At 28.8% G+C, this 22,719-nt stretch overlaps 1 protein-coding gene across 6 annotated transcripts in view; it reads left to right on the top strand.

Annotated features, from left to right (window-relative positions):
• LOC136982596 (WD repeat and SOCS box-containing protein 1-like) overlaps positions 1–22,112 on the top strand; it is a 54,024-nt gene extending 31,912 nt beyond the window's left edge. The window contains exons 8-10 of one of the 6 annotated variants that reach the window (XR_010881904.1): positions 4,026–4,139; positions 7,923–8,108; positions 19,509–19,645. Coding sequence is in view for 4 of the 6 variants with exons in the window: in XM_067279134.1 (XP_067135235.1) it covers positions 4,026–4,139; positions 19,509–19,665 (271 nt within the window). In the remaining 2 variants the exon portion in view is untranslated. Of the gene's footprint in view, positions 1–4,025; positions 4,140–7,922; positions 8,193–19,508; positions 20,153–22,001 lie in introns of those variants that run through there. The other 5 variants (XR_010881903.1, XM_067279135.1, XM_067279134.1 and 2 more) reach the window with 5 other exon arrangements.
• Positions 22,113–22,719: the final 607 nt, after the last annotated feature.

Here is a 22,719-nt window from a genome sequence, read left to right as displayed (position 1 = left end):
GATAAAGGAACAATGTTTTTGCATAATATGACTTCCAAAAAAAATTTTCAAAATTTGCTATTAAAGAATACAACTTTGTTTCTTTATGAATTGATCTTTTTCCCAGTTTTACAATCTTAAGTTTCATAATTCCAGCACAAATTTATTGATGTTGATGATAATGGTGGAGTAACCCCAACCTAATACTAATGTATTGTACATCAAAGCACTTCAGCTGAATCTAGATGTGTGTTAGTGGATTTTGACACAAGGTTCAAATCACTATATTGTGAAATAGCAAGGAAAGTAAAAGCCAAATTTGTTTGGTGACATAATGGCACAATTTACCAATTTCTGAGAAAAAGTAAGGACGACACAATGTCCTTACTGTTTCTTGTCCTGAAGCACCAGAAATATATCAACTCTCAATCAAGGATGATAGATTTGATTATGACCTGGTTTACATTGGGGGTATAAATAGATCAATTTATAATAGAATAAATGAACATAAATATGATATTGAGAAGAATAACAGTCCACCACACTAGCCACATGTCTCTGAACCAGAAGTAGTCCTAGGCTTAAAGATGCAAAGTTGATTCAAGTGAACTTTAAAAGAGATGAGACAAGAACTTTAGAAATACTTGAAATTTATAATGCAACATTGGACAAGATTTGTATAAACTGCAAAGATTGTGACTCATTATTAGCCACTAATAAATTTTATTCGAACCAAAGAGGGACTTAAAGGGCCCAAAATGCATATTGGAGAATAAAGAAAAATAAATGGAATTTTGCTGGTGATTATTCTGTTTCAGGTTTAATAAGTCTATATGATATCTGGTTTTGAAAAATCTAGGATTTACTACAGTTAATAAAGAATAGACATGAAACAATTTAAAATAGATTAGAATTGTTATCATGTTAGTCTTAAAAAATGTTGTTATTTTCTGTTTTTCACGAAATAAGCCATTTAGAACTGTTGAATTAATCTGGATTTATTTCAGAATTACAGTATATAATAAAATTGTGAGAGTGATTCCCTACTTAATTGATATCTTTATTCCATTAAAAATGGAAACTTCAATATTTTAGGATTAATGCAATGGTACCATAAATATTTTAACTCTAAAAATACAAAAATAAAATATATTATTTTATTTTACTCCTCCTTTGTTATTAATTTTATATTAAAATTTCTTAGTGTTTTCAATGCCATTTGTTTCTTTTTAGTTCATTAATTTTAGAACATTTTATTTTTTTTTTTTTAATTTCTAAAGATGTTTGGAATATTAAACATTAGAACCTTTCTCACTTTAAATATAGTGCATTTCCATTATTTTGTTATACTTATATATATAATACAGGGCAGTCCATTTTAATCAGTCCACTGGAATAACTCAAAAATATACATACTACAAAAATAAATTATTAAATTAAAAATGTTAGAGTACAAAGGGGCTGTTGGTTTCATCATAGATGACACTACAATAGTGGAAAAACAAAGATCAACTTAATTTTCTTAAATGGATTGAAGAAAATTCAAGAAAACTCTGTGTGATAGAGTATGTTGGATCTTGATAGAGTAAATGTTGATCTTGATGGAATCAAGATCAACACTCACTCTATCACAAGCTTTAATTCAGCATTAATAAATGTCAAAGTTGAATTAAAGCTTACTGATTTTAAAATTAAGGTTAATAGTTTGTGTTGCAGAATTTCATTTGAGCTTGATTATCCTGAGAATTTTGCTATCAAATGGTTTAAAAGACTGATGAAAACATTTGGAAAATTTTAAAAAATAAATGGAGTACTAAAACGTTCTTACTGATATTTATTTTAGAATAAAATTTACTTTAGAACAGCAGTTCCCGACTTATTTTTATTGCAGAACCCTTTTGACTTTAGTAAAAAATGTTGGAACCCTGACAGTTTTTAATGATTATAGATAAAACAGTAAATAGAAACACCAAAAACAATTTATTGAAAATGAAAAAAAAAGATTAATAATGGAAAGCAAATATTATCACTTAATGCAAATAGGTCATTAATGTGAAGGGTTAATTTTTTAATGATTTTCTAGCTTTAGGTTTAGTTTTACTGTTTTTTATGATTTTTATTATCTTGTCAAGCATTAGCCTATATCACGATTTCGGTTCGTTCCATTACCAATAAATTGGTCCCCACTGTTTATAAAGTTATAAATAACTCTAGCATATGTAAAGGACATCATAGGAAGACTTGATCCAAGACTGGAACAATTACACTTTTGCATCCCAATCTGTATGACATTCATATATCGTTAGACTCAATGGATTTTATTGTGGAATCCAAATTGGTAACTTGCATTGCCAATAAAATTTACAAGTTGGGAACCCCTTGTAAATTACAATAAAACACAAGTTGGGAATCCCTGTTTTAGGATGTTTGAATGGAGTAAGTCTAATTTGTTAAAGGAAGATCCTATGCTCTAAAATCCTAGTTTTTAAATCATCATAAAATTGAACTCCTATATCTAATTGCCAATGGCATTGTGAAGTTGCACTAGCAAGTCATAAAGATATGCATTAAACATATATAATTACATAAGTGAATCAGTCCTAAAATTTGGAATGATTAAAGGTAGGAGGATTGAACTAATTATGGCCAAACAAACTGTAAGGGAACTATGTGCCTGCATGTGTATCAGAGATCCCTAGATTATGGGTCATATGTGGGGGTTTCTCATTAAAGTGCAGTGGTATGTAAGTCAAAATGGTGTCATCAGAAAGTATGTGAAAATCTAAACAGCACTCTAGGATAATTTTAGATAACTTGCACCAGTATTGAATAAAGTAAACATCTTAGTCAGGAAAAGCAGGAAGGCAACATGTCTTTACAGTTCTATGCTGTGACTGGTGTGTGTCCAAATCACTTCCCAGGGATTAGTTCTCAAGCATACATCCAAAGACACATTGCAAGGTTTCTTCAGAAGAGGAGATGGTACTTTGAATATCTGTCACATTAGATGAACTAATTGTACTAATTCTTTGCAAATATTTAATAAAGCTGGTTTTAATCACTGCTGTAGTTTATCATGTTTTTGCAAATTGAAACAGGACTGATTGTTCTTATTGCTGTGGCTTCAGATGTTAATAATGTGAGACCCTACATTCAAAAGCATGTACTTACCACTGTCATCTACCGTAATGGCGTATTGCAGGCAAGTGCATGTGTTGTGGAAACTTTAACAGCGCAGAGCTATACACACAGACATGCTAACAACAGTTGTACCTGTTTACATACTTGTATGTCTGCCTACTTTTCTTTACTTAGATGTTTGTTAACTCACATTGTCAAGTAAAGTAAACGTAAAATTATCCCACGGTAAATGCTATTCAGATTTTCATATATTTTCTGATGGCACTATTTTGACTTCACATACCGTTGGACTTGAATTTGAAACCCCTGTAGGACCCTGGATGGATGTCTCCAACACACATGCTCACCAAATTTTGGACATGTATAGTTTGCTTGCTTGCTTGGCTATAATTGCCCAATCCTCCTATCTTTAGTCATTCCCAGGGTATGGAACTGGTTTATTTTATTTGCAACACTCTGTATATTTGAATGTATAGCTGCTTGGATAGATTTTACCGATATTTTAAAAATTTCCATTTTCAATTTTTTCCTCTTTCAAAGTTGCAAATATTTTCTTAAAAGCTGAAATACATTTCAATATAAATATTTTTTTCTTCTTTCTTTCGCTAATTATAAGTTTGAATTTGTATTGAACATATCAAGCCTGTTTTTATAATAGGATTTTGCTATTATAGCTGCATATTCTGATTCAGCATGGTACGAGCACGAATTTAGCTTATTTAATTGATAAGCTAAATTTAAACCTAGTCCATCAGCTTTTTATAATTATAAAGGTAATGGATTCGGTATTTATCTGATTTTACTTGTCTGTCGGTCGTCAGAACATGCAGTTTTAAGACCAGTAATAATTTTTATTAACAGTATTAAAGTTTATTTATTTTGCGATATTTTAATATATTTTAAAGGTATGTTCGTTTTTGGAATATACTTTCTAATTCAGAAAATCCCGAAGTAATTGGAGAAATGGATGATCCTTTTTGTTGTGCCTATTCTCCATCGGGATCAATATTAGCAGTCGGGTAAGTAATTATATTACTGATAAATTTTCTAAACATATAATTAAAATTTTATCTAAGGTAATAAATTAGAAAAGCCTGACACTCTAATTTCTGAAAATGTTTATAATAAAAATGTATTTAAATATAAAATGAAAAGTTAAGCTAGTTAATTTCAAATGAATGTCTTTTATTTGGTCTGTTTCTGATGTGATATTTAGTTTTGCTTGATTGATTGTTTTAAATATGAAAGTTTTATTTCATTAAATATTGCAATTTAAAGATTATTTAACTTGTCATAATTTCTTCGAAACATAAAATTATAATATGAAAAATCACTAGGTTCTAAATTTGTCAATCATTTGAATTTTGATATCAATGTAAAGCTTTTATATATTGCATTTAGAAGCACAGTTTAATAGTTTTGGAAAGGAAGGTAAAAAAGAAAAATCATTTTCCTATCACTTTCAAGTAATTTTGGTTTAGATCAAGAAATTGTGAGAAAAATTTTTTAATCGCCATCAAAATTTTAGTGATTTTATGAATACATATCATAGAACTATTGATACTTTAAGAAGTACGAATGATTTAATCAGGTAAGTGTTTTTTCATCAAGAAAATAGTCAGTTCTCTAATTGCTCAGAAGCTGGTAATGTAACTGTATGTGTATTTAAAAAAAAAAATAGTACTATATATGCTGAATGTCTTGAAATATTAGACATAGGATAGAGCTAAATATCAATAAATTTGTGTTTAATATGTTGCAAGTGTGAATAATTAGGTAATTTTTATTATTTGAATAGAATAGCATTGTCTTTGCCGATTTTTCTGATATAATTCGCTTCAAATTTTCTGTGTGTAATGATATCAAGACATTCTGTATAAATGTTTCTATTACAATACAGATGTTTTTCAAATATGCATGTTAATATTTTTACCAAAATGAATAAATTATCATTCATTTAACTGTCGTTTATAAGAATTTGTTTAAATGATCATCGGTATATAATATTGTCACTGAAATAAAATGAATATATTTTGCTATCAATGCCATTGTAAAAGTAGTAAAAGAATATTTTTCTTTGGCTTACAAATTGTAAATGAAAATTTTTATAACAATCGTAGATAAGATTATCATTATAAAACATTTCAGTCAAACTTTAAATTGTAAAGTTCTTGTATGATATTGTAAAAATAAAAATCTATGTTGATCAGTATTCCATTTTAAGAATTTTCTGTAACTGAAGCTGGTCTAAAAAGGCAAATGTTTTTTTACACATAATAAAACATTTTTAACAAATAGTATTTTCTTTTTCTAAATTTAGTTCTTAATTCATACAAATTACCCAATTATTATTATTATTATTATTGTTATAATTTGAGTAGTTATCTTTTATTTCTATAACAATTATGAATTATTTGAAAGTTGACTTATTTATTTACACTTTGAAATTTTCACGAAACAATCTTTATTTTGAACAGATTAATCATGAGAAAATGTTTCTATTATTAATTTGTGATTTAAAGGAAGAATAAGGATATGATATTGCTAGATTATTACTTATTATCATAATGTTATTAATTCTATTATTGTATTTAAATTTTTATTATATTGATGCAATTACTCTACCTTGCTTTCTATATTCTAGTATTTATCATATAAATTTGTGATAAAAATAATTAAACCAATGACGACAAAGGATAATCGGTATATAAATGTTTCTCAAAAGATTTAAATCGTATTTTTGTTTTAATTGATAAGGAGTTATCCTGCGTTAATACTTCTCATTCATATACTCTATTCCTTATGACAATGATACTTAATACTTATATAAAAACTGGGATTGAATAATAAAAAATAGTGACAAAAACACTCACTAAATTCTTAAATGAATGAACTTTATATAAATTAAACCAAGTAACAATTTATTTTCTTACTTAATAAGGAAGTTTGTATTAAAAATAATGAATAAAATTTTTAATAATCATTTGCTGAAATACATTCATACAATATAATTATTTTTAAAATTTGAAATATTCCAAATCATTACTAATAATTATCTTAAGGTAGAAATCGTCGGCTTGCAGTGCAGAAATAGATAAAATGTTTTATTAAGATCTAAAATTACACAGTGAAGTAAGAGATTTATTTAATTAATGATTTCAAATGTTTTTGTATCCAAATTCAATTTATATTATTTAAGTAAAACACATTGGAAAACTAGCGTCGTATGTATAAAAAAGAAAAACAGAATTAGAGTTTCCGAATCGAACTCGCAAATATTCTAATATTGTTAAATCTGTTTTAGCTATGAAAATTAAACAGCCACCGAGATACGTCAAAATTTTTTCTATATTTAAAATTGAAACATTATTACATTTATATAAATTTAATCTTAAATTATGTAAGTAAATTTCTTGAATTTTACATAATGCTTAAAATACAATATATATACAGTACTTGAGTTCCGTACGAAATCAAACACGAAGTAATATATATATGTGTCTGTATCGTTTGTTTTTTCCAGAAAAACAAATCTATATTTTCTGTTCTTATTATAACATGCATATTTGAATTTAAAATAATTTTTGTTTATTAAAATACCTAAAACCATTATGTTACTATTTTAGTTAAGACAACAGAATTACGGTATTAATATTTAAGTTTCTTAATTAAAATAGTAAAATATTTTTAAAAAATCACATTTTAATTGTAATTATACTAATTTTGTCGAAAGTTCATTTATTTTAAATGAAGGGACTTTATTAATAATGTTAATGCATTTTTTTTTATTTTTTTATAATAATTGATGAATGTCTATATTTAGATTATAATTTTTATTGAATTTTTAGTTATAAAAATTATTTTAACTTCATATTTAAAGCAATATCTTAAAATTCAAATTTTATAAAGTAATATATGATTGTTTGTTTTGTCGAAACCGTGTCATCTTTTTCTTGTTTTGTTTGGTGTCACGACTTGGCGAATTTATAGACACACGCGGGGGAAGAAGTCGAGTTAGCAAGGTGGGGAATGTAAGTGGGAAAACGTAGTGCGGAAGGTGCCGGACAGACGCCCACCAGATGCAACGCACGTACATAACGTAACAGACCGAAGAGGGGCGAAAGCCCGAAACGCGTCTCTATAAGGTTATGGATTAAACAGATGAATTTGCCAAGTGTCTATAAATTCACCAAGTCGTGACACCAAACAAAAAAGTAATATATGATATTTAAGATTATTAAATTATATAATTTTATTGGTTTATAAAGCATAACTAAATAAAAATCAATGAAAAATTTATAACTAATAAATTGTAAGCTGTTTGTTTAATTTATTATCTTAAATGACTTTTTAGTAAAGAATGTTTCAGTAAATATTTAATATATTTTTAGTTTAGTTGATTATGCTTTAGTATTTAAATAAAATTTCAGAATTATATAGATTGTTTGGCTTTTCCTTAAAAATAATTTATATAAAATTTGGTGAAACTTATCTAAATCTGAAATGATTGTATAAAGAGATTCAAAATGATTGTTATTTGACTAGAATTTCTTTACACCATTATACAATTGTAATCAAGAATTTTTTTAGAATAAATATTAAAGGGATTTTCATATTTGAAATTGTTTGAATTGCTTTATAAGTTTCACCATAAAGTAAAATTAGACCAAAAAAATTATTACTAATTTTTAAATAATCAATATATACTATTTTTAAAATACTCAACATATGATGGTTAGTGGGGGTAAAGGTTTCGTATGACCAGCAAGGTCCTGTCTTTGTCTGATCCTTTCCATTTGCAGTGGTTTCGACAAGATGTGGTAGATGGCTTGCCAGTGCTACCTGCAGCTGTTCGTCCCTTGTATTGTTGTTGTCGTCATCTCCTGTTGCCTTCAGCCCTCATAGTTGCTGAAGGAGAGAGGGAGGTTGTTAGAGGTTTGTCTCCCTATCTGCAGGGAGGAAACCCATGGTTTCTCATCTAGACTAGAGTTCTGTAATAAATTTTACTCCTCCACTTTCTTATATTAATTAAAATTCTATCAAACTTTAACCTAAAATAAATTTATCTTTTTTATATAAAAATATGTATTTAGCTATCTTAACTTCATTGTTAATCATTTTTGTGCACAAAACTCGTAGTGTATATAAAATTTTTTTATCATAAAGTCTAAACAATTATCCTTGTTTCACACACATATTTAGTAGTATTAAAATTATTGGAAACTAAAATAATCATAATTGATCATACTACTAATTAATTTGTTATAAAATCATTTTAATTAACATTTTAAAATATTTTAATTAACAATAATTTATAATAGTAGCAATTATAAATATTCAATATCAAATTCCAATAATATATGAAATTATGAAACTTTAGTGTAATTTTATTAAATATGATAAAAAGAAGGAATCAGTTGATTTTTAAAGGATTGATGATGAAAGTTATGTTTTAAAGCTTATGATAGATCATAATATCATTGTTAGGATATCAATTTCATATTGGCTGTAGATTGATTATAAAAAGATAAAGTGTACATTATTAAATTATAAATTAGTATAAATTGAAAGCGTTACACCCAGACAGAATTGATGAAATTTCGTGAAACACGATAGATATGTATAGGGTCATATCCAGAAGAAATAAATTGAAATAAATTAGGCCTATTTCAGCATTGTTTGGTACATGTTTAAGTAAGAAGTGTGCCCACATTGAACCATTGCCTGTCCATGCCTATATGACTTATGCAGTTTTTATTATATGGCGAAGTGATGTAATGAAGCTATCCATGGCATTCCAGACATGCTTTATTAAGGATGGATCTGGGGACCAAAGGCTAATCTATGGTTGTGACACCTTGCAGGGTTTGTCTTGTGATGGCTGCAATATGAGGATGGGCATTATCCAATTGAAATTATTACCAGTACGTGGATAGGGTATACCACTCTGTCCACGTACTGATTCTGCATTCGACTCAGTGCAGTCATCATAATTGATTGCCCAAACCATTATTTCAAGGGTTGGACCTTATGTGAAATTTCGAAATCACAGTATAGTGGACCATTCTAACAAAATGCTAGCAGACATTTTGAAAATGATCACTTTGCCCCATACAGAATTGGAACTCGTCACTACATACCATTCATGTGTCTAGTTGCATCAGACACCATCTAGATCAGTGGTTACCAAAGTGGGCATTACCACCCCCTGGGGCGGTAAGTAAATCTAGGGGGTAATAAGAGGAAGGGTCACTGGAGTCAGTCCTGACCAAATGGTCCCTAAGCCCAATGAGTATATAATGAATTACTAACGATCACTAATATCAGGCTATAATCTGGCTAATTAAATGATTGATATAAAGCAATGATTGGCACCTGACATCTACCTCTAGTAACAAATTGCTTTATATCAATTATTTAATTAGCCAGATTATAGCCCGATATTTAACGTGATCATTGGTAATTCAAATGGTCTCTTTCATCCATTAAACAGGTAAGAAGAAACATTGCATGTAATGATTTAATGATTTACAGATATTGAGAACAATGTACAGTAAGGACAGTGTGGGGTTCATAGAAAAGTTTTTCTAAGAATATTTCCAAGCCTTTCTCACACAAGAGAAAATGGGTTAGGGACATTGGGAGTACAGTTGGGCAGTGGCGTGCTGTGACATTTGATGACAGGGAAGCTCTATCCATAAAAATTTTAAACAAGTACTGGAAATGACAAAAATAGACAGTTTATTTTAATTCTAAAATAGATAATTGACATGAAACAAAGATATAAAAACTTGTTTTTATTATTTTTTATAAACTCTATTTGTCAATCTTTTTCCACAAAATTGTTAATTACTTTATCATAAAAACTGCTTGTCATTGATTCCATCAAATCATTTAAAAGCTCTATTTCTATTAAAAGCAACACTAGTGACAACAATCTTTCCTCTGATTGAGTGTTCCTTGCGAATGTATGAATTTGCTTTGTGGTTGAAAAACTGCGCTCAACTTACACACTCGTAGATGGTAGCGTAAAAATTAATGATATTAAATCATATAATTCTTTTAGCACATCTTTGTTCAGATCGTCATTAATTATATGTTTTGTGTCTAAGAGTGACTTGCCAATATAGTCTGGACACGAATATAAATATTGCAATTCACTACATAATTTAGATAAATCAAAAAGTTCTCCATAAAATTTACTTAAACAATTAAAACTCGCTTCAGAAAATTGTTTTTCATAATATTTAAAATTATTAACTCTTCTACAACTTCCATGGACAGCACACCACTGTTGGGTATAAGTTTATGGAAACAAAGGGGTGGTAGCTTAAAAAAGTTTGGGAATCACTGATCTTGATCAATCATCTAACATTGTACCAGGTTAGCCATTGTTAGCAGTGAATCAAGTTAACAAAACACACTGCATGGGGGTCCAAGAGTGCAATCCAGCTTGAAATATTCAGTTTACAATCATCTGTAAACTGACTCTGACTGTAACTACTGCTCAGATTATCCTGCAGTCATCCATTTGTCAGCAACTGCCATCCACACAATTTTGCAGTGTTCACAGGGTATTGTCCTTCTGCATGGACCATGTGCCAAGTCTGTGAATACTGGAGCCTTCTTGCATCCACTGTGTAACCACTTTCAGTACTGACATTGTACTATAGTCAGTCCATTAGTTACATGAATAAATATATATATATATATGATATGATATGTCATGTCCCATTTCAAACATGCCAATTATCCAACCTTTCTCAAAGTCAGACAGTAGGGTATATGGAGTTCTCACTGTATCACATGGCATAACTGATCACTGACATCTGTGGATGAAAAAAAAAGGGCTTTATTACATAACATAGTTCAAGACTTGCATATTTGTCATGTTGTTTAATCTATAACAAATAGCCTCATAACTTATTTGATTAACTTACCTACTACTATATGTATTTCATCCAGTTTTTAATCATTCAATATCCCTCTTACAGAGATACTTTATTCAAGATTCATACACTTATTGCAAAACTTTATGCATATAACAACTTCCACCAACAAGTAAAATTATCATAAATACAGATGATGTAAATTTCATTTATAATAGAGATATGAATAATTGTGGTTAGAATATAAACATAAATTTTAAAATAAAAAAATTTTATACACTTTTTCTTGTACACATCTAAGTTATTTGATACATGTAGATTATTGGTTATTATTTTACAAAACAATACATTGAAAATAATCCAATTGTTTAAAAACTTTTAAAATAATTCAGCCATAAAACACATTGATTAATCTTTAAAATATTCAATGTATATAGTAATTATAAAATGAAGCAGTTGAGCATTAAAAATTTATTTTAATGTTTACTCGTGGATTTTGTCCATAACATCCTGTTATGATCTTTTAATATTTTTCACATGTCAGTTTTTTTTCTGTAATTAAGAGTATATTGGATATGAAAAATTGCATTGAATCATTCCTTTATTTATTTGATAATTTTAATTTAAATTAGACAATTTTTATCATTGCCATCATAAATTTACATTATTTTTAAAATTTGTGTAAACAAATAAGATTTTTTACATATTTTTAAAAAACATTATTATTAAAAACTCCAATAATATGATTGTGTGGTAAGTAACTAGCTATCTGAATTTGGCATTTACTTCAATAATTCTTATTCAGTTTAATGTAACAAAATAAGATAACCAGAAGTCTGGAACTGCACAAAATATTAAAGTTTATTGTTCTTTAAAACTGAATGTAAGTCTTTTATAGTTTTATGACAAGATTCTTATTTTTCCACAAATGTTGGTTCAGATTTCTTTTCAAAGTCATGCCTCTTATATTGGGCAGCAATTTTGAAAAATTGTAGACAAATTCTCACTGTTGTCTGTCCGTCTTTTCATAATCTCGAACAGAGTTAGATAGACGAAAGACTAGATCAGATATGGAAACTTTAGGCGCGGGAGGCCTCGATTAACTATTTATGAACTTCCGACAGAAACTGGAAGTCACATTATTTCAATTTGAAGATTTCCCCCGAAAGGTGTTTGATGACTGGCATGTCTCTATTGTTAAAGGAAAAGTATGATGTACAGGAGCAAGCCACTATTAATTTGAGGTGGAGAGCATGTATTTTAAATTAAATTAATTAAAAACATGATTAAAAATTGTGATTATGTCTTAATAAATAATTGCTCATTGTCTTTTAGAATATTTGATGCTGCAGATTAGTTATTTTGTGAAAATACTGAAATAAAGCATATTTTGACATAGGCACTGGTAAAATTTTTCTTTGAGTGTCAAGATAGAAAAAACCATTTTAAAGTAATAGATTTCTTCCATCATTGATCTTGATGTAAGTAGACTCTTTTGTATGTATTAAGGAAGAAATTCATGGTTTCAAATCATAATAATAATTAATATTATATGAATTGCCTTTCAAGAATTATCTTCAATATTTATATATGGTTTAAATGTGTGCATGTGTGTTTGACCGCATGCACACAAACATTTGTTTGTCTGTCTCTCATACTGCTGTTTTTATTAAGTTTTATTTGGACTGTTTTATATTTTCACTGTTACATTTATAATAAAGGGTGTCCCAAAATTTATGCAAGAAATAATTTTGATAGAAAACAGGTTTATAATTAAAAATTGCAAATTTTTTATTGATTCATAAAGTATACAGTATAGGGTTATGTATGGAATAGCATATCGGGTAAATGACCTCCATGGCTTTGCTGGAACATATGCACTCTTTTGTTGAAATTTTCCATGACCGTTTTGCCTAAATGTGGCTGAATTTCATTGATACAGTGCTCAATTTTCTCCTCCATGGTGTGGGTGATCATGGTCTTGTTGGCATAAACCTTAGACTTCAAAAAACCTCAAAGAAAAAAGTCCAACGGCATTAAATCACTTGATCTGGACAGCCAATTCTGATCACCAAAACAACCAGGAAATGACTCATGCAGTAATTGAATTGTTTCTTGAGCTGTATGGCATGTGGCACCGTCTTGTTGAAATGACATGTCATTCACATCCATATCTTGCAATTTAGGCACAAAAAACTGGATTATCATGTTGCAATAGCAAGCACCATTAACTGTTATTACCCAACCGAAGAAGAATGGTCCAATGATGCCTTCGGCCCAAAATCCGCACCAGTGACATGTGGATGCATTTGTTTCTCAACAATTACTCATGGATTTTCTGAACCTCAAATGCGACAATTTTGTCGATTAACATTTGTATGAAAATTGCGAACCGTAGCTGCCAAACCTTCGTTATTTTAAAAATATTGCTCAACAATAAAAACGTGTTGTTCTTTCATGCAGTGCTCCATTTTTAATAACTCTGAACTGGCAGCTGTCACGCTATCTTTTGTTTTTTGTTGGCAACACTTTACTGCACAAATGGCACAAAATTCAAATCTTTCATGAATTTTGGGACACCCTGTAGATAGATGATTTGTATTGAAAACTTTTTGTTGTTGACATAGAAATATTATAAATATCATCAAAAGGTCAACACTACTATATCATTAATGGTGCATGAAATGAGATAAAAAGATATATACAAGTTTCATTTTAATTTCAATTTAGTTACTAATTTCTGATAGTTATTTGCTTACCATACATTCTGTATATATGAAACAATATGTGGTTTAATTAAAAAAGCCTAGTAAAATATCATTCATAAACATAAAGGAAATAATTTTCAGTAAACTCAGCATTTATAATAATAATTATTATTATATAAAATTTATTTGTCTTGGTTAACGATGATGATTATTATTATTATTCTCATTAAGCAAGACAAATAAGTTTTATATGTATATTTAATAATTTTCTTTAGTACAGAAATGAATTAAATTTAATCACAGCAAAATATTAGTGAAAGGTTAGGTTTCATCTGAACTGAATTGTAAATTTGATCATAATTTTCTTTTCTTATAGATCTCTACAATAATTGCATCCCTTTTCATCTGAATTAATTACTATAATTATTCAAATTAAAAATTATTTTATGAAATATTATATTAAAATTATTGATTGTAAATAATTTCTATATTTGTAGTCTTTTTTAAATCTAATTTTATTTCATTTAAAATTTATTATTAAAAAGCAAACACAAATTAATCATTGCTTAGTACTTCATTAAGTTTTAATTTCTGACACTTTAATTTATTACTATCATCATTCAAAAAGAGCTGATAAAATTCGAATAATTTAAATTTCAAGCCGTTAACTAGCTTTCTGAATGGATTTTCATTGAGTTATTTCATATATTAATGGAATGGAACATAAGGTGAAAATACACTAATCTACATTACGTGGAAACTAAAAAGTATTTGAATTATAAATGAGTGTCAAAATTATCTCAGAAAATAAATATATGATTTATGAAGTTAATTAATTTTCAGAAAAGCATCTAATTATAAGTAGCCTTGTCATGTGGCAAAAACTTACAAGATTCTGCAAGGTATAATATCTCCAGTAAAATCATTATGGTAGATGAAGTTACAAAAATAGTTTATAGATTTATTTTCACAGAAATTATTATGAAAATTTCTTTCAGAATTTTTATATTTGCAATCTACATGCAGGATTTCTATTATTTATACTTCTATAGCAAAACTATTAGCATGTTTTGAACATTAATAATTGTGTAAGTGATCATAAAGCAGAGCGTTATCAATACATTGGGAAAAATTAACTGCAAAGGTTACCATTGAGTGAAAAAAATACATTTGCTATAATTATCGAAGACGTTTTGTGTTTTTAAATATTTGTAATATAAATTCGAAACTTCTTCAAAATTTCCTTTATTATCTACACACTACAACTTGACACAATTATAAAACATTTTACTATATATTGATCATATCTAATGTAATACTGTATTTTGCTGATTTATTCCTCTCTCTCAGATTTAAATCAAGAAATTTTTTATGATTGTTGTAAGATTACGTAATGGTAATTATCTCCTTGTTTGTGAAACTTAACTTAAAACAACTATTGACTGTTGTAGAATATGGATAAATAGTGTTGAATTGAAATATAACTGTTGTTGGAGTGAAACATTTGTATTGCTAAGAATTTAAACGAGGAAATCAAGAGAATCAATATTTAGCATTAATGGAAAATGAAATGATAATTTATACAGCAGATGATTTTTATGAGTAAGAGGAGGTTAATAAGGTAGCAAGTATAATAGAATCTTCTGCAATGCATGGATCTTTCATTGACCACAATTTGCTATTGCTTGATTGGCATATAAGTCAAAAAGACTCCTTTTTAGCACACTCCACTATAGTGGAAAAGTGCTTTTGTTAGGACTTTTGTGTGTTTGTCAGATGTGCATGCTCAATCTGTTCATTGTGTGTGTCCATGCACATGAACAAAAGGAAACTGAACATTGTTTACAGTCACTGTAAGCTGTAGTAAAAACTACACAGTTCCTCTGGAATCTATAAACCATATATATCCCTTACTGTATATTCAGTGAAAAATTCTTCTGAATAACTACTTGATTCCAAGAATTTATAAAATTTATTTTAAACAAAATTAATATTTGATTTGCTTTTGTAGAGCATGCTATCAGACCAGCTTGACCAAGCTTGTTACACAATTTTCCAGCCATCCAAAGTAAATGCTTTTCAACGATTATATACTCTTGAAATTACTTTCTACTTATCTCTCCAGTCTGTAAGGGTAATGATGCAGTTTTTCACATGATAAAACAGTAAAACAATGTTTAAATAGCCAGATTTAAATACCTTACACTAGTGTTTCTAGTCCATTTATTTCATCATCATCCTACTTTAGCAACATCTTTCATCATTCACTTATACATAAACATTAAAATGAATGAAAACAAAACAAAGATATTTTGCACAAGTCATTTGTAGTTAATGTTTTATGTTAAATTTTCTGTAATTGCAGAATTCCTTCAATATATTTAAATATCTATTATTGTAGTAAAAGAATTTCAACCATAATACTCTTTGTTTGCTATTGACAAAGTTAATTCAGTCTCAAACATGTCTCAATAACTGACAAGATAAAGTAAGATACTTTTGTACTGTCCATTTATTTGTATTCATTCATAATATAATTCATACAATTTTTTTAATCTCTTGTTTTGTTTTTAATGTTTTTTCTTATGTTTTAAATGATCTTCAATTTAAATTCGAATAAGAGATCAAAATGTCGAAATTTAAAAAGAATATGGTACAGATAAATACACATCTATGAAATTAATTGTAAAAAGTAATCAGTAGCCAGAACACATTGGCAGATGTTTCTAAACTTTTCTATTTTTAGAACATATTTTAACCAATTCTGTAGCTGATCTTCCAGTCAAAAATATCAAAAACGATATTTATCACCATCCATTATCTAACCTGACAAATTATATACTGTAATTAGTTCTTAATTTCAGTATTGCGGATCAAAATCTTGATAAAACTAATGATTATAACCATTCTGTCTCCAAAATAGGATTGAAATTTTAATAACAAAACTGTTGTTTGGTATAATTTATTTGGAATTTTGCAATTAATACCAAGTATATCAATAAATGCTTATCATAGGTAGAATATCAAAAAGATACTCTTATTTGTGTTGTTTTTTTCTATTTCATAACTTAGAACTAGTCTTTTACTTCATATTTATTATCGAGGAGGAGCGTTAAGTCTCTTCTACGTGGCTTACGGAATTGTGTTCGTTCTGAAAATCTGTTCGATCAATTTTGATTAAACTTTGCCATTTTCCATTAATTGCGATGAGGAATCCAAAAACGTAACGAGGGTCCATTTTTAAATGTAAAAAAAAAAATCCAGCAACGAGTTACTTATCTTTCCCGGCAATATTTAAAACTGCGTGAGCGGCTTTATCTGTTATGATAGTCTGTTAAAAGATTTTTATATTTTTAATTACTATAAAATGGCAAAACGTTTAATTTTGAGGGTAGGGACGTAAAATCGTCATTAAGTCCGACCCTACTCGCGATACGACAAACGACTCCCCCTTTATCCTTCACCCCATCGACTTTTAACCTCAAAATTTAATAGCATTAATTCCCTAATAAACTAATTTTCATACCTCTGTATATCGAAAACGGTTAATGTTATCCTTGGTGCCAAGATGGCGGCTCGTCTCTGATTCCAGCAAGGAAACAGTGGGGACGCACGTTCTAACCTAACCTAACCGATTCTAATAATTTGGTTGCTAATAATTATGATAATTTATTAGAATAGGTTAGAACGTGCGTCCCCACTGTTTCCTTTCTTCTGTTTGCTGGAATCAGAGACGAGCCGCCATCTTGGCACCAAGGGTAACATTAACCTCGAAAACGATGTCCTGTACAGTACATACGTCTAACGCTAAAACACAAGAACAAAGCAATCGTTATCTTGGATCGCTCCTCACTGTCGGCAAGTGCAATTGCATCTTAATCCTTAATAATTTATTTTCTGCACCTCTAAATCTTACAAACCTAGAAATATATCGATAAATTAATGACATTAAAAATAATTGAATCCGAAGACTCGAAAGACCGATCAGAATTGCATTTGGTAAAAGATAATTAGTGGCCATTATTATTAAAAACAGTTTTCTAATTAAAGCTAATATTTTCATTTCGACAATAAATTAACTTCTTTAGACTCATTAAAAGTTGCTTACGCGATTAGATATTAAATTATTTTTTAACGATAAATTGCAATTAAACAGAATTAATATAATTTTCTTTTGACTCTTTCGATTATCTTCTCAATTGCAGAAAGGATAATTGCAGAGTAGATGATATATTTTTAATTGATATTTGCTGCTCATTGACTTTTCACGAATTTCCATTAGTTTGGTATTTTTTTGATCGACTTCAATATTATTTAAGCTTTCATTTTCATTATTATTGGAGCGGAATAAAGCCCGTTTCTTAGTTTCGATACTGTCTTTTAATTTCGAAAATGCAAATTTCTGCAGAAAGTATAAGTTAGTTAGCCTTAAGTAGCTTAAAGATGGATTTTCTATTTGCCTGTAAGAAAATTAATTTAAAAGTTTAATGCGACAGTCGATTTTAAGATTCAGGCAGACCCTTATGTATAATAAATGCCAGGAATTGTTTACAACTTTAAAAAAAAGTCAATAAAAATATTAAAATAATAATAATAATAATAATATCGAAGAGGAAATTAATAATAAATGGACTAAATACTTAGAGAATTTCATTTTTAAGATGTATAAAAACTAATGATAAATGCGAGAGATAAAAGTTTGAATTTAATATTTAAAAAAAAGCATTTGTTCGAATAATATGCGCTTACAGTTTAAAAATTAATGGCATGGAGAGTCGAAATGTAATACTTTTTTAATCTTTAATATGATATATCTAAAAAGAAGAGACGAGAAAATGTTATAAAAGACAAAAACCAAATCATATCGGATTCATTTTCGTTTTATGGAGTTTGAAAGGCCAAAACAAACCAAATGGAATTTTCGTCTTGCAGGAAAATAATAGAACTTTCCTACCGAGAAGAGGAGGATGTACAGATCCTATCGGAACAAATGATGTTTACGACCGACACCGGTATCAAACACTGACAATAATCACTATTGATTAGATCAAAGCATCGACACAATCAGTCCGACTCGCTATTTGCTTTATATGTTCTTCAAGAGTTTGATAAGATGATAAGATTCGCTCGGAAATAAGAAAAGGAGACAAAACAAACACTAAATTTAATTCCTCAAATACCTATTCAAAAGTCAAAACTCTGAAAAAAAAAATTCTAGAATTTTTTCATTTCGAAAATCGGCTGTTTTCAAGAAATTCTAGAATTTTTTTTCTTGTATTAAATTTTTTAATTCGCTTCTTTTATGGATTAAAAACTAATTACATTTTATGCATAGAATTTCGAATTTCGCGTAATTTTTTTGAACTAGACAAGCGAGTTTGAATCGATTTTATTTACAGAATAAAGAGCTTATTTGGCATCCGGACTAAAGGTTGACGAAGACGTAACATAAACTGGAGGTTAAAGTATCGCGTTAATCACCAAACACGTAATTTATACTATATAATCATTTATCTTCCGAACAGATTAACATTTCACAAATTGCATTACTTAAATTTTATTTCGCTTTCTAACAAATGACATTTACATTGGACTTTCGGTCGCGAGTTCTTGTGCACAAAAATGTAAAATTTAACTTATTTAAATTAAAGTTTTTTTAAAAATTTTTTAAAATTAAATTTAAAATTGTATAAAAACTAATTATAAATTTTATGCATGTTAGTTGTAGTTTTCGTTAAGAAACCAATGGCTTTGTACATGAGGGAATTTCTTTTTTTATTCTCTATTGTAGATCTTCCAATGGAATCATGACATTCTGGAAGGCAGAAACCCGAGTCCGTCCACTGCTTCATTTTAGTCGTTTGGCCATAACCGAAAGTCTTCAGTTACGCGACCTCGATAAGCTTTATCTTCCCAAACGTTTGAAAAATTACATTCTGTACGAGTAGAGACCAATCGTAATCTCAAACGAAGACCCTTTTTTTTACTAAAGCCTCAAAAATCCAACTCTTCAGATCGGATTTGGATCAGTTTCCGTATTGGCGGAACCATTTAACCATTCGTTTACTGGACTTTGCAAATATTTATGAAGCTAGACGAAACTGTCGAGGACTGGTTTAGTGCCGGGCAGCTCTTTCCCAGAAACACAAACCATTGTCGATGACGAGACACACGAAAATTTACCATTCCAATTAATCAATTTGCTTATCGACTCATCGTGTATCGAATATTACATCTTGTATTTTTGTGGAAAAGAAAGTGTTTTTTTAGGAGAATTTCACTATTTTATAAGTGGACGAATGCAGGAAATGTTACCTACTAATAACGCCAAAGAATCTCATCCGGTATAATCCATATTTTCCATTGTTCGTATCGATTATTATGTAAAGAATTTTTATGAAATAAAAATACATAAAAAAAAATATTATTATTGTATTGTAGATATCTTCTATAATATATATATATTAGTAAATTCACAATGGTAATTAGTTTTAACCTTCAAAAATTCACTGTAAAAACTTTAAAAGATAAAGTTATACGGCCGCTGTTTTATCCTCACATTTTCTTATATGATGAATTTGTTGGAAAATTTGGTTAATGTTACCCTTGGTGCCAAGATGGTGACTCGTCTCTGAATCTAGCAAGGAAACAGTGGGACGCACGTTCTAACCTAACCTAACCTATTTCAATAATTTTGTTGCTAATAATTATGGTAATTTATTAGAATAGGTTAGGTTAGGTTAGGTTAGGTTAGGTTAGAACGTTCGTCCCACTGTTTCCTTGCTGGAATCGGAGACGAGCCGCCATCTTGGTACCAAGGGTAACATTAACCGATAATTCTACTTATCTTTAATCTTAGATAAGTGAAATTTCTTACACGAGTTTATCGAATGACTGTGGAATTCCAGTCTTCGAGGTTAAAGCAAGAAACCTCTCAAGATTGTAAAATGTCTAAAGAAAACTCGATTGATGGTTACAAAGTGCAAAATCGTAAAATATCGTACTTTGTGTATAACAACGTTAATAAAAGGATGGATTGTACGGCTTCTTTACGCCTTAATAAATAAAAGTTTTTATTTTCTACAATGCAGAACTTTTTAACGATATTTTCTTAGAATATAAACAAGTTCGTTCTAAATTTTTAGGAGAGAAAAAGTTAAAAAGAAAAAAGAAAAAAAACAATAGCATTGTTCTATTTATTGTACAAAATCTCTTGCCTCTTGTGCCAAGTCTATTACAAAAATTGTAAATTTAATTTTACGATACTTCCAGAACGGGGTACGTCTTATATTTTTGTTTATTGGCGATTCTCTCCCCCCAAAAAATAGTTTAGAACAGAAGGATTATCTCAATAAGATTGACCCGGAGTGAAGGTCAGAAGAATTATTGCTAATTAACTCACTCTCGTTTAGATATATATATATATATATATATATATATATATACATTTTTTATCCCGAAGATAGCGGCTTTATAACCGGAATTCTTGCATCTGCACGAAGGTTAATTGCTAGTTATTTTGCATTTGGACAGACAATTGTCGTCAGAACGGTTTTCAAATATAAAATTAACGCATTTAATTAGTTTGTTTAAAGTTTTCTCCTTTCTGTTGAAGCTGGTCTATCGATTGAAAAATAGAATTAACTTGTAAAATGTAACTACCATATTGAATTTAGAGGAAGAATAAAGACACAACAGATGGGGGCATCGCTGCGAATTTAGATATTTATTTCTTAAAAGAATTTAAACGAATTCTTTAAAATGTACGAGAAAATCGAATTTATTCGCTAAATTTTTGTTAAATTATTTTATACGTTTATCTGCTTTTATTTTATTTTTTTCAGATAAGGGGGGATTTTAATGAAAATCGTGAATTCTTCGTTTCACTTTTAATAATTAAAGCGTAGATTTGCGTTAAGTTATAAAAAGAAAAGAAATAAAAAATGCTTTTAAATTGTGTTTTTCTACTTAAAGTAAACAAGATTATTTATCAAAGTTGATACTCTAGTTTAAAAAAATTTAATTAATAATTCTCTAGTGCATTTTTTCCCTTTCTTTTGTTTACTTTCTCGTAATTACGATTTTAAAATTTCGAACAAACAATTTTAATACTCGTATGTTTTACAGTAGAAAATGAAAAAATTTTATCGGGAAAAGGTATATAATGTTAATCATTTCCGCCAAGTAATATAATTTCTGATCCGGATACAACTTTCGGTTTTATCTACATTAATTAAATACAGTAAAATAGGATGAAAACTAATCCATTTGTTTCTGGTTGCAGGAAGTTTCATCATTTTTGTAATCGATACTTCATAAACGACATTTGTTGCCACGTTTCCCTTACCGGCGGAATTGCCTAGAATTATTTTTGCCAAAGAATTCTAGAATTACCAACATTTTATGCGAAAAATAATCGAATGAGTGAGTAACTTACGTTGTATTCGTTCTCTATTTACTTTTAATTTATCGAACTTTGACCAATGATATTTCGCGAATTATATAGGCTATTTCTGGATGAAACATTTACTATTTCCTAACCAAAAATTTCTTTTAGTAATTTAGATTAGTGCCGGCGGCAAAAACAAAACCCAAACCCGGTATGGAACGGACAATAGAATCGGTAACGTAGTGTTTATTATCGGGGTAGGCTTGCATTATTAATACAATTTCACACTACCGGACTATGATTACCCCCAACTTAAACCTTTTAATGATTTTATGTATCTTTTATGTTAATTCTATTAATATAATTAGTATAATTCGAGAGAATTAATTAATTCTCCCGAACATTTTCAGGCGAGGACGGTTCTTTCGTGAAATTCTAGAGCCGTATAAATGAATCTAGAATCAATACTTTCGATCAGATTAGAATATTCGCGTACGAAAATACTTCTCCGTCTTCATTTCTAAACCTTTTATCCTTAATTAAAATATTAAATTAATAAGAAATTCATATTTTTGTATTTCATTCTCAAAGGAATCCGATTACGAAAATCTCT

The sequence above is a fragment of the Centruroides vittatus genome, unplaced genomic scaffold (assembly GCF_030686945.1).
Source record: "Centruroides vittatus isolate TY-2023 unplaced genomic scaffold, ASM3068694v2 contig_854, whole genome shotgun sequence".
Taxonomy (NCBI): domain Eukaryota; kingdom Metazoa; phylum Arthropoda; class Arachnida; order Scorpiones; family Buthidae; genus Centruroides; species Centruroides vittatus.
Note: the sequence above shows the minus strand (reverse complement) of the source record. Positions and strands in the feature narration are given on the sequence as shown.